The sequence below is a fragment of the Culicoides brevitarsis genome, chromosome 1, assembly GCF_036172545.1.
Source record: "Culicoides brevitarsis isolate CSIRO-B50_1 chromosome 1, AGI_CSIRO_Cbre_v1, whole genome shotgun sequence".
In the NCBI taxonomy this organism is placed as follows: domain Eukaryota; kingdom Metazoa; phylum Arthropoda; class Insecta; order Diptera; family Ceratopogonidae; genus Culicoides; species Culicoides brevitarsis.
The window spans coordinates 38,983,421-38,997,007 of record NC_087085.1 but is presented as its reverse complement, the minus strand read 5'-3'; the positions used below and the strand labels follow the sequence as shown (position 1 = coordinate 38,997,007).

The following is a 13,587-nucleotide window of genomic DNA, read 5'->3' as shown; positions in this document are numbered from 1 at the left end:
GTAACGGGACAATATCAGTTTCAAGGCAACTTAAGAACAAGGTTGAAAAAAACTTTTGACTTTTACTTGACAATTTTGACTTTTTCGAAACTATTCTGATACTTTAGCAAAAAAACAAAAATAAAATAAGTTGACTTAAGACTTAATAAAAGCAATTAAAATAAATTAAGTCAATATTTAGGAAATTAATATAAAAAAAATAATTTATTTAATTTTTTAAATAGTGACTTAATTTATTTTAATTGTTTTCATTAAAAAAAAAATTAAAAATTATCAAATTGTTTATTAATAATAATATTTTATTTAAATTATTTTAATTAATTTTCAGCTTGAATATGAATTTTAATATTTTTAAAAGTTAACTTTTAAAATATTTTTTTTTTTAATTTTATAATAATTTTTTTTAATAAAATTTTTTATTTTTTTTTTATTTTTTAAATATTGACTTAATTTATTTTTACTTTTATTTAAAAAAAAATTAAAATTGATTAAATTTTTATTTTATTTTTGTTTAAATTATTTCAATTAATTTTTAGTTTAATGAAAATAATTAAATTTTTTATTTTATTTTTTTTTTTTTTTTTTTTTTATTAAATAAAATTATTTATTTTTCTTATTATTAACAAGTAAAAAAATAAAAATTATGAAATTTTTTAAATTTATTTATTTTATTTTTTAAATTATTTTAATTTATTTTAAACTTAATAAAAAATTTTTTAAAATAAAAATTGATAAAAAATTAAATGAAAAACATAAAGTAAAAGTTAAAAATTTTTTGAACCCTGTTCAACTTTCAACTTTTTTTTTCTTTGTAACTTAAACCTTGAGATGCAATTACTAAAACAAATTTAACTAAAAAAAAGTAATCAATTTTCAATTACTAACCTTCCTTTCTCCTCTTTTCTTGTCATTTCAGATGGAAACTCTCTACACAGGACACATTCACGGATTTCCTCCTGCCACGAACGTCTCTTACGGATATTCCAATGCTTGGGGATCGCAAGGCGGTTTAGTAGCTCTCGGAGTTGTGCTTGGCAGTTCCGTTAGTTTGGTCGGTTTAGCATTCGCTTTTATCACATACAGGTAGGAAAAACTTTAAATTTATTTTTTTTTTCGTAACTTCCGAAAAATTTTTTACATCCGTGTTTGTGCCTGTAAATTATTCAGTACACTTTGTAACAAATGCCCTTTTATGAAAAGTACTTAAAAACACCATAATTTAACTTCTTTTGCTGTCGACCGAATAAAGTTAAAGTGATACTTGTTATTTTAGTTTACATTTTTTTTTTCGGAAGAAACGGCAGGAAGTGCAATAAAAAATGAAGTAGAGAGAATAAAAGTGCTTGCAAACAACAAACTAAAAAAAAAAAGAAAAAAGACTTAAAAGTTGTTGTTCGTTATTTCGTTGTGTGGGTTTCTTTTTCCGTGAAAATGAGAATTTTCCAGCAGCAAACCTTTTTATGTGCTCATATTTTATGTATGGAAATAAAATGGCAACACTTGCATCGCTTGTCTTTGAAGACATCTCTCTCCCTCTATATATTTTATTTTATTTTTTTTCTCGTTTGATGTTTTCATTTCACTCCAAAGAAGCTTTTCTCTTGTTTGGTTTTTGCCATTATTTTATGATAATATTTTCAGCGAGAAAAAAAATCCCCCACGCATCGCATGACAACAACTTCTGGATGAAACGATGTTCAAATTTGTGTCATGTTTCAGCACTTTCTGAGAAATTACTCACCTGCGGGTCATTAAACACGTAATATTGTCTTGGAATCTACATTTTTTTTTGTTTCATTAAAGTCACGAGCCACAATGAACGAATGACCAGGCACACACGAGAAATTACTTAGCAACTGCTATGCGGTACAAGTTGTCATTAGAGTTTCGGTTTTATGAGCTTTATGGGCAACAAATGTTGTTTTACATGACATTTTAATCTGCCTGTGAGGGAAGTAAATTAGGCAATGACATGCAACGGTAAAATCATTAATTTTACGTCACAATTATTATTTTTTTTGAAAAATGTGCTTAATGATGTTAAATTGTTCTTTTCCTTGTGCCTGGCAGAATATTGTGAACAACAAAAAATATTATGAAAGGAAAAAAATAATTGCATTTTACAAACTTTTTAAAAAGAAAGTTTTTTCCTTTGTGAAGCAATAAACTATTTTTGAAACAAAATGCAAATTTAAGAAAACTTGAGCGCATTTTTAAACAAAAAAAAAATTTTAAATCAACTAAGTTTGACTTAAGTCAAAATAATTGACTTAATTTGCAAAATTTTTTAGAAAATTAAAAAAAATAATTTTTTAAAAATTGGAATATAAATCCTTAAAAAAAATTTATTACTTAATTCTTAAAATTAAGCTTAATTCAAAATATTTTTTTAAAAAATTAAAATAATTAAAAAATTTTAAAAAGAATTTTTCATATATTTTTAAAAAGAATTTAAAAAAAAATATTAATTAGAATTTAAAAAAAAAAATTAAAAAATAATTTTTATTATATTTTTAAGAGTTTTTTTTTTAATTCTTTTTAAAAAAAAATCTAAAAAATTCTTTTTAAAAAAAATTTTTTAAAAATTTTTTTAAAAATTCTTTTTAAAAATATATTAAAAATTATTTTTTAATTTTTTTAAAAATTCTAATTAATATTTTTTTAAATTCCTTTAAAAATATATGAAAAATTCTTTTTAAAATTTTTTAATTTTTTTAAGAATTTTAAATAAAGTTTTAAAAAGAATTTTTTAAAAGGAATTTTCTAAAAGAGTTTTTTAAAAATTTTCTAATTTAATTCAATTTTTCAATTCTCTTAATTTTTTCAAATATCTTCAAAAAGTCAAAAACTAATTAAACATTTGACTTATTCTTCAACTTAGGCTTAAACCAAAAATATCAAAATATTTTTTTTTACTTTTACTCAAGTAAAATCTGTTAATTTTCTACAATTTTAAACCTCTTTTAATGTTTTTCACATCACTCTTAATTAATATTTGACTTGTCAGACAGACTATCAATTTCAGTTTTAACTTTTTTTTCTTAGAAAACCATTTCTTTTAACAAGAAAAAAAAATCTAAAAAGACTCACTTTTATGTTTTTAAAATACATTTTTTCATCTCATTTACCATCCATTAAAAAGGTGTATTTTTTTCCTTTCTTTTGACTTTTCATAATTCAATAAATATGAACATTTCCTCCTCTCAGCCATTTTCTTCGTATTTTACAAATTAGAACGTAGGAGCCATGACGACATCTCCTTTTACTCCAGTTTTCATTTAAGACCTTTTTCTCGTACAATTTTTTTTTATGAACGGCTATAAATCAAATAATAAGCTTTTATGCCATCGCATCGTCAGCAAAGACCTAAAAAAATGAGAACAAAAAAAATCAAAAAGGCAAAGAATGAGAAAAAATGTAAAGAATAAATATTTAGGAAAGGATTGTAAATCGACACGATAACAAACAAGACAATATTATTTACCCCTTAGTTGCTGGTAGCAAATTACTTTTGCACACCCAAGGATGAGAGTGCAGAAGAAAGACAAAAAAGGGATCAGATTCCTTCCTTCATGAGATATAATTAAATTTTTCATAAATCAATGTAATTTTTTCGTTACAAAAAAAAATAGAAGGAGAGAGAAAAGGAAAATTACTTACCTATAAAACTGTCCCATGCTATATGAGACACAATTCCGCCATGTTTGTTCTCCGCATGTATAATTGTATCGATAAATTATGGTCATTTTCCGGGACATGAAAAGGGTTTGATCTCAAAATATATCTATTCCATATACTTTAACTGATTACAAAATAGGTAACCAATTTTCGAAAAGGAATGGGAAATGGAAAGTGACCAACACCCCAGACATTCACCAAAAGATTTATGAAAGCACAAATGACCGAGTTAATTGAATTTTGTTATTAGAATGGAGTCGTTCCATTAAAATAATTGACAACCAAGCCCGTATTCGATAGATGTATCCATTAAATTATCAAACAATCGATCAGCATTTCACTTGATAATATCTAAACACGTGCTATTAAACATAACCTCAAACGCAGATCGATCAGACGATCACATTTTGTGAAAAATGGAGACGCCCGGTACTTTGTCACAAAATTATTTTTTTTTGTTCGTAACATTAATGAGGCGTAATTGAGATACTTGTATCCTTTTAACGTGTGTTTAAACTTTTAATTGGGTTGAAAAAAACAGCAAAAAATTTGTTTCAACGTGGATGTAATTAAAAGTTTGACGTACAAAATAACAAATTTTTTTTTTTGCATAATATGGAAAAAAATAATGTTGAAACTTCATGTCAAAGGCCTTTCACTCATTTCACTGGCATTCAGTTAAGGTACAGAGAAATGTACATTTATTTAATTAAATGCATAGTATGGCACCTTCTTTGTGTTATTTAGTGGAAACATATTGTTCAACATAGAAAAAAAAATAATAAAAGAAGCAGAAGAAAGAGAGACAAAAATAAAATTTAAATTAAAATCATTGTTGTTGAGAAAGAATTTACCACGCTATAAAGCAAGTAGCACATTATGCGATAACGATTTTTGCTGTGGGACAGAGTTGGCTAGACTGGAACAGACGTAAAAAAAAGAAAAACAAGAGGATTAATGCATGCCCTTCAAAAAAAAAAAGGTTTCATCACACGTGCAAAAGCTCAGCAACTTTGATGTTACGTTAGCAACGAGATTTACGACCCATTTATATTTAGTTGGGTGTTCTTTATTTATAAATAATTTTCAAGTTATTTAAAAAAGCAGCATGACGTCAATAAAATGTTGTTAATGCTTTTTTAATTATGAGACTGTGAGGTGAAATTGGGGAGAAATACCGTAATAATTAAATATTCATAAATACGTGAAATATTTTTTTTTTTTTGTATAATTAAAATATTTTCGTGAATGGTTCATAAATACGAGCGAAAAGTTAATCCGTTGTTAATCCGTTTAAAAATGTTTTTCGATTACGAGATTATTTGTGAATTCAGTGAAGGATAGTCGTCGTGATTTGTAAGTGTTTTTGAAAATTTGATAAACATTTTAAAGCTTTAGATTTTTTAAATTTTTTGAGAAAATTTAGCTCAATATTGTTATTTTATTTTATTAATAATTATTTTTATATTTTTGATTAATTTTAAAATGAAAAATAAAATAAAATTAAAATAAAATAAAATAAAATAAAAATAAAATTTAAAAAAATAAAAAAAAATTTAATGAAAAATAAATTTTTATCACGTTTACTTATTTGATATTTTATAAAAAAAAAATAATTACTTAAAAATTTTATATTCATAAGTTTTAATTTTTTAATTCTTAAATTTAATTTAATTTTAATTTTTTACAAAATTTATATTGCATTTGCCTCAAAATTTTGAAACCAACGCGTTTTTCGCAAAACTATACGTTTTCGAGCATATGTTTCATGGAGAAATATGTTAGTTTTGACGTCGCCGATGTTTTAGGCGAAAAAAAAAATTTCAAAAATTCTCACTCATATCCTCTTATTATAAAATTTATTTTTTTTTTAATTCTTTATTTTTTTTAATTTTTTTTTAATTTTTAAACTTTTCTTTTTAAATTTAAAATTTTTTTTGATTATTTTTTTTTTAAATAAAATTTTAATTAAAATTATTTTGGGTTTTAAAAAATTTTTTTACAAAATTTTCTCATCTCAAAGCTTAATTTTTTAATTTACAAGCTTTAGAATAAATCCGCAAAAAATCTAACGCCTTAATTTTTTTAATAATGCCTCTTATTCAAATTCCACATAAACCACGTACCTCATTAAAAGTAAATTGTTTAAAAACACTTTTTATAACATTTCAATTTTTTTTCCTGTCTCACGAAATAAAATATTTAATGGAAAAAAATTGAAAACTTTTTTAAAGTACTTTCAACACATTTCCATAAAATGCGTGAAATATTGTATTATTATCACTCAAGTACTTAACCACACAAGCGTTTATAATAAATTGTGGGATCAAATGCTTACTTTAATATCTCACGAATATATCCTTGAAATATTTTGCCAAAAAAAAAAAAAAAAGAAAATATCGATCAACCACAAATTCTCCTTGGATCAATTTCGAAGCCATTTCTCGTATGTATTTTGTTTTTATTGCTCACTTTATTCGGCAAAAATTGGATTACGAAAAACAAAGCCAAACATTTAACAACGTCTACTTCTTCTGTCTACTTTTACTATCAAAATGCAAAAGAGGGACCTTTTTCATCCTATTATCTTTATCACTTTCCTCTCCTTTTGTTTTTGAGTTGCACATGGCAATCTACGTCGCTACAGCTTTTGTGAGTGAATGAACATAAATCAACTTGTGAAAAGTTGTTATTGCCGAACCACAGCACCATCACACGCCATCTCATATCAATTTTCATTCAATGCGTCGAGCCTATCGGATTTTTTGCGTGTTCGACACATAAATCGAAATAAAGTATCATTGCAAAAAAACAAAAAAAAAAACCGAAAAACAACAACATAAACTTAATTCTCTTGTGTATTTTGGAGCTTATGTCTGTACTTACATGTTAAAATTGATCTCTTGTGTAATCCCGAATGTGTAACATACACTCGTTAATTTTATTTTGAGACAAGGCGAGCCAAATTTAAGCATTGTATCGTGAATTATTGACCGGTTATTTGTTCGTTTTGCACCCAAACACCCGGAAGTGTTGCCGTGTTTTATTACTTCATTATCGTCGTCATCGGGAAATGATTGGAATTTCGTGCGGCTTATGGTTCGTGCCCGATTTTGTGTCTGTTCAACCGGAAGTTATAAGTGTTTATTTCGTTCAAAACGATTGTTGTTGCCCTTTCATTTATTTATACTTTCAACAAGTTTTCATATATTTATGTTTTTCTCTCGTATTTTCAGCTTGTTTTCTGATTTGCGATCACTGGCAGGTACAACGCTACTCAGTTTACTCGCATCATTGTTTATGGGGCAGTTATTGTTCGTGATTGGAGTTGGCGGAATACAGGTGAGAAATTTTTTTCGTGCATTTCAAAAAATTTTTGGGCTAATTTCAAATTTTTAAAATTTTTTTTTTATTTTTTAAATTCTAAAATTCGAGAATACTTTCAATTTATATTTTAAAAAATTTTTAAATTAAATTATAAAAAAATATTCAAATTTATTTTATTAAAATTTTTAAAATATTAAAACGAAAATTAATGATTGAATTAAAATTAAAAAAATAAACTAATTAAAATAAAAAAATAATTAAAAAATTAAATTAAATAAAATAAAATAATTAATTAATTAAAAAAAATTAAAATAAAAAATTAATTAATTAAAAATAAAAAAAAATTTTTTAATTTAATTTTTTAATTATTTTATTTATTTATTTTTTTAATTATTTAATTTTTTTTTTGAAATTAATTTGAAAAAAAGTAATAAATTAAAAACTTAATTTATTAAAAAAATAAAAAAAAAATTAATTAGATTTTTAATTTTTTTTTCTCAATATAAATTTGTTTTAGAAGTTGAAAACTTCATAAAATACATTTTTTAAAATTATTTTTTTTTAAATTTAATTTAATTTTTTTAATTAATAAAATTAATTATTTTATTTTTTTTTTTAATTATTTAATTTTAAAATTTTTTAATTATTTAAAATTAAGTTTAAAAAAATAAATTCTTAATAAAAATTTATTTAAAATCCGATTTATACTCCATTTCAACAAAAACTTTCAAAACTTATATCATTTTATTGCAAAATATTGCGGTAACTGAGAAATTTCCAATTTCAACCAACTATCACGCGATTCCTTTGCACGAAATTCCAACAAATAAATTGGATTTGTTGAGTTCGGTAGAGATTTATTTGTGCTGCTGCCCTTTTTCTTCATTTTCCATATTCCTCTCAAAAAACTTTTCATAAGATAAACTTTTGTGCAAATTTATAACAAAATGCTTTATATTCATACAATTTACGATAGTCTGAGATAGTATAAACGGAAAATAAATAAACAAATATCGTGCCATATAATAAATCTTAGACACTTTTGTTTACGATTTTCATCTAAAATTTAAAATCTTTCTCCGCTAAAGCGCTTTTTGTCCCAAATATTGTCATTAAAAAAGGATAATATAATGGAGACTCCTGGTTCTTTTGTCCAATTTAAATCCTTTTACCATAAATTTTCGCACCGCAAATGCCTTTTTCGCCATAAATAACACTAACCCATTTATTTATCCCAAAAACTCTTCTTCTTCTTCTATTTATTTATGTCGAAAAACTGTCATCTTTTATTCTCTATTCACTTTTTTTTTGTTGTATATTCAACAGGATCCTGAATTATGCCTTTCCTTATCGTTAGCTCTATTATTTATGAAACTCGCTAGTCTGGGATGGCTAGTATGTTGCTGCCATCATGCGCTTAGTGTCTTCAGAGCAAATTCAAATTTAGTGCCACAACCCGAACCGAAAATGGGTAAAATGTTAGCACATTACAGGTAAAAATCTATTTATTTTTATGCAAATTTGGCGAGATACACACGCACAAATTGTTGTCGACCTTATCTCTGTATATTTTGAAACATTCTAACTAAAAATTTCCATTCACAGCCTTTTATCATGGGGACTGCCACTCTTGATGCTCGGCGTTGCGGCGGCATTCAGATACAAGGAGCACGAAATTAAGTTAACGGGATCGCAAGTTTTGGATCAGTTGGCGCACGATGTTGCTACCGGCAGTCATTGTTGGTGAGTTTTTCCATTCGAAATATTTCCATGCGAAAATTGACACAAAAAAATCATGGATTGCACACGAACGGAGACAAAAATTAATTCTAATTGGTTTGCCATTCAGTCGGTTGCTCGTCGGTTTTTTCCTCACTTTTTGTGTGCATTTCTCGCCCACATTCACAATTTAATTTTATATCATTTGCAGTTGCTCTCTTCTTCTTCTTCTTCGTTGTCGTTTAATTGGTTTGTTTGTGTTGTCGACAAAGTTTTATGTGCACTTCAGCATCCGGTAGTAATGTAACATCAGATAAACATTAAACAACTATTTAAATGGCAATTTTTCTCATTATTTACACTCGACATCGGCATGGCACGATTCAGACTGATGTCCTTGTACTGCTTTTGAGATAAATTTCGATTTGTTGAAGTTTAAGTAAATTCTATCAATTCGAGTCTTTTTTAGTTTTTCGGGAAAAAGAAAATTCGCTCAAATAAATAAAAACTCAAATCTTCAAATAAAAATTATTTTTGGCAAATCAAAAGAATTGAAAATCTTGAAAAATAAATTTAGCACATAGAAAATGATTTTTTTTACCGCATTTCGAAGAAAAAATGATTTTTTTTGTCAAAAGTTTGAAAATTTTGAAAAATTTTTGTAAAGCAATTTTAGAAAAATATTTTTTTTCATAATTAAATTGAAAATAAAAAAAACATAGTTTTGATTTTTCAAAAACTTTAAAATTTTTTGATAAAAATTTGTCAAGAGCAATTTAATTTTTAATCATTTTTTAACTCAAAACTGTCAAAAATTGAAACCGAAAAAAAAAAAATTTCCTTTGAATAATTTTAATTTGAAAAAAAAAATAAAAACCAAAAAATTTTTAATTTTTTTTCATTTTTTAATAGTTTTTTGTTAAATAAAATTATTTTTAAAAAATTTCTAATAAAATAAATTAATTTTTTGATCAAACTTACTTTAAAAAATTGAAACTGAAAAAAAAATTTCCTTTGACAAGTTTTGATTTGAAAACTAATCATAAAACTATGCAATTTTTTAAATTAATTTTTTTAAATCAAAAATCAAAAAAAAATAAAAAAAAATTTCCTTTAAAATAAAAAAATCTTTTGTTTTGAAATTATAAATTGCAAAAGGGTCATGAGGAGTTTTTTTGAGGAATACAAAAAAGCGTATAACATTGAAATGCGGTATAATATGTCGTTCTTTAGACGACTACTTTCTCTATTTTTTTCAATAAAATCAAAGTTCATCATTAAGATGAAAATAATTGAAAAAAAAAAATAAAAACAAAAAAATTGAATCATTTAATATTTTTTAAAGGCTTAATAAAAGCAATTAAAATAAATTAAATCAAAAATAAAAAAAATTATTTAATAAATAAAAAATTAACAAAAAATATTTTTTTTTTGCATATTTTTATTAATTTTTTAAAAAATTTAATTATTTAATTTTTTTTATTTTTTAATTAAATAAAATATTAAAAAATAAATAAATTAAATTAAATTATTATTTTTTTTTGATTGAATTTATTTTTTTAATCATTAATTTTTTAAAATTACATTTTTTTAATTAAAAAAATTTTTCTTTGTTGTTGATTTTGGTCGAAAATATTAAATTCATTTTTTTTTGACCTGATCATAAGGCAAAACAAATCTTTTAGTTTGAAATTTAAATTTTGAAAGAAATGAAATTTTGTATTTTTTTTTTGTGCGAAAATTGTCTGCAAACGTGTTTGAAGAATTTTTTTTAATTTTGTGAAATTTTCCTTTGAGTTAAAAGTAAAATTTTTAGCACGTGAAAGTTGGTATAATTCTGTTGATTTATGCTGAAATTAAATTCTTAGATTAAATATTGTTCAAATTAAAACTGAATATTTACCTCTTCAGTATGAAATACCGCCAAATTAATTTTTTTTTTAATTCCACAAAACTCTAAAGTTTTCAATAGTTTCAATTTCATTGAAAGCATTGAACTCTCGTATCATTAACTATTTGAGCCAAACAAAAACAGATCACATCAACTATTGAAATTGAAGTTTTTTTCCAAGAAATTCGACATAATTGAAATGAAAAGCTAATTCGTTAGAATTGTTTTTGTTTCCTCGCCAATATCATCAATACTTAACTAGAAAACTCTGCAATAGATAATAAAAATTGAAAAAAAAAAATATGCGAAAGACGATAAAAACGTAGTCTTAGTTATTCCATTTTCTCTTGACAATTTGCTATTTATTTGTATTTCGACTGTTTTTTGCTTCAGCAACTTTTGAAAATTTATTTACTGTAATTCTAATTTTACGTTGCTTAGTTACTCCTTCTCTCTTCTTTTCCTTTTACTTTGTCGCATGGGTTAAAATTAGTTTTCGTTTTCATTTTCGGGCAACCTTGACAATGATGACACCAATTTTTCCTTTTTTTCCCTTTCAATTATATTAAATTTTTTATCTCGAGTGCTGAAGATGAAACCAAAATAATAAAAAAAAAATCGAAAAGAAAACTTACGGACATTTTTATTTATATGGATTGGTTTTTCCATCCAATTCAACAAATAATTTGTTAGACACTCTCTCTCTCCCGCTACGGTTTTTTTTTCTGTGTATGTGATAGAATCAATATAAATGAGCTGGATATAAAATTTTTATTGTATGAATTTTTTTTTTGTATAAAATAAGCCAATTTGAACGAACGACGGCTTTCCAATCGACAGACATTATAATCGAGATGATATCGCAGCTCAGTTCGTAGTGCGAATGAGAAAAAGTGAAAAAAAATGAAATCTCTTGAAAATTACTCTATAAAAGTATCGTTAAAATAAAATGGATTTTTATGTCAGTCCTCGTTTCGCGTGTCGAAACGAAATGTAGGACAACGTTCGATGCTCATCTCGTGGATGGACATGAAATTGACAGCGATTCACGTGTTGTTTGTATTCGGTTCGAGTTAATGCGAAATTCCTGAAGACGAGATTTTTTCTATAATCAATTGTTCAGTGCAAACATTTGGCGATTCGATTGCATTTTTTTTTTGTCAATCTCGTGATTGGATTTTTTCTATTGAATTTTTTGTTCAATTTTAATAAAAAAAAAATTTTTTTTTTAGGTTAATGGATGGCACTGGTTACGTTTGGGGATTTCTCGTTCCCGCTGCGGTTCTTTTATTCGCCGGATATTATCTCGCGGCACAAGCGAATGGCGCGATAAAATTGTCTGCTGGGCTTCAGGTTGATCTGAAAGTGAAGAATAAAATGATGCGAAAACGCGGATTGCAGATTGGACTCTTTGTTAAGGTAAGTACTAACTTTAATATCGGGAGGCGGCGTGCAGAGAAAATAAATGAAAAACCATAAAAATAAATTTTATTGTTCTATTCCACTCCGTCATTGTTCGTTTTAATCAAAAATTGCTCGTTGAAATTACGTATTCATTGCTGGATTGCAGCGCGATAAATTTAAATACGTTTTTTTATTATTCAAATTTTGTCTTTCTTTATATTTTCTCGGCAGCTACTAGACAGATAATCAGACAGAAATTTTTATTATCTTTACTTACGTTTGTCATTTTTTCCAGTTGTTGATTGTCTTGACGATTGTCATCTTTTTCGGAGCAATGGCGGCGATTTATAACAAGCCTCAGTTATGGGCTTTGTACAGCGTAGCGCAAGGTGTTCAAGTAAGTTTTCCTTTAAAAAACTAAAAAAAAAAAATTTTAAATAAAATTTTAAAATTTTCACAGGGACTTGCCATCGCGATGTTAGTAAGCTGCAATTGTCGCGTCTTAAAACTTTATTCGGCGCCACGCAGCAGCAAATCTCGTCGCGGTCATTACCGTAGTTTGCGTGAAGGGGAAGGCGGTAGATACGGTGTTCTCTCGATCACAAACCCCAATTACGAGGATTCGAACAATATGTGCGCCATGACGGGCGACGAGCCATGTTTAGTCAAAATGGGCTACACCGAAGACGGATTTATTGAACGAAGTGACTTTATTTCGACATCGCCAGCGGACATTCTAACGGGAGAGCTATCGACAGCGTTGCCTGTCAAAGAATTGGGACGATCGGGACCCTCTCCAGCTCCCGTGTAATTTGTCTGAAACGACGAAAGAACGATGAACGTTATTAATGGTCTAGACAATAAATTCACATAAAATATTTAAAAGCATAAATATTTAAATGTAAGCAAAAAAAAACATAAATATCAAATTATATCTCTCTGCTAAAGTCTAAGCTCCGTAAATGAAAATGCAAAACATCACTTTTTGTAAATAACACACATCAGAGCCGTAAATATAAATAAATGTAAATTTTGATTTGTGGCGTCTATCATCGTCAAGCGTGACAATTTTTATCTGTAAATCCTGCAGTGAAATGATGATGAATGACATTAAGTCACAAGAGACAACCATTTTTCATTAGAATCTCGATTGTCTCAATATTTTTGCCGGCTCTGAATTGCCATATAAAAGGAATTTTCCATATCACATGAGGAAGCACGGAGATATGGGAAAGACGTATGAATGCAATTTGTGTTTTCTTTCTATTACACATGTGTTTTTAATATTAAAATATTGAAAGTTGTGGCATTATTCATGACTCTCCATTACAAATTTGTTGAGGAAAAATTGATTAGAGCGCTTTTATTCGGGGGGTAAGTTCATTAAAATATTTTAAAATTCAAAATATTAATTTTTTTTAAATTTTTTAATTACATTTTTGCTTAAAATAATTAATTTTGCATCTTTATATGTTAAAATATTGAAAATTTGACAAGAAAAATTTCATCTGTTAAAATTTTGTCAATTCAAAATTTGACAGTTGAAATTTTTCTTGTTAAAATTTTTA

At 25.7% G+C, this 13,587-nt stretch overlaps 1 protein-coding gene across 1 annotated transcript in view; it reads left to right on the top strand.

Moving 5' to 3' along the window:
* Positions 1-13,011, top strand: part of LOC134827196 (adhesion G protein-coupled receptor E4-like) — a 44,979-nt gene extending 31,968 nt beyond the window's left edge. The window contains exons 3-9 of the mRNA XM_063839769.1: positions 917-1,083; positions 6,915-7,020; positions 8,332-8,498; positions 8,611-8,748; positions 11,848-12,034; positions 12,315-12,416; positions 12,480-13,011. Of these exons, the coding sequence (XP_063695839.1) occupies positions 917-1,083; positions 6,915-7,020; positions 8,332-8,498; positions 8,611-8,748; positions 11,848-12,034; positions 12,315-12,416; positions 12,480-12,830 (1,218 nt within the window). The 3' untranslated portion in view covers positions 12,831-13,011. The remainder of the gene's footprint in view (positions 1-916; positions 1,084-6,914; positions 7,021-8,331; positions 8,499-8,610; positions 8,749-11,847; positions 12,035-12,314; positions 12,417-12,479) is intronic.
* Positions 13,012-13,587: the final 576 nt, after the last annotated feature.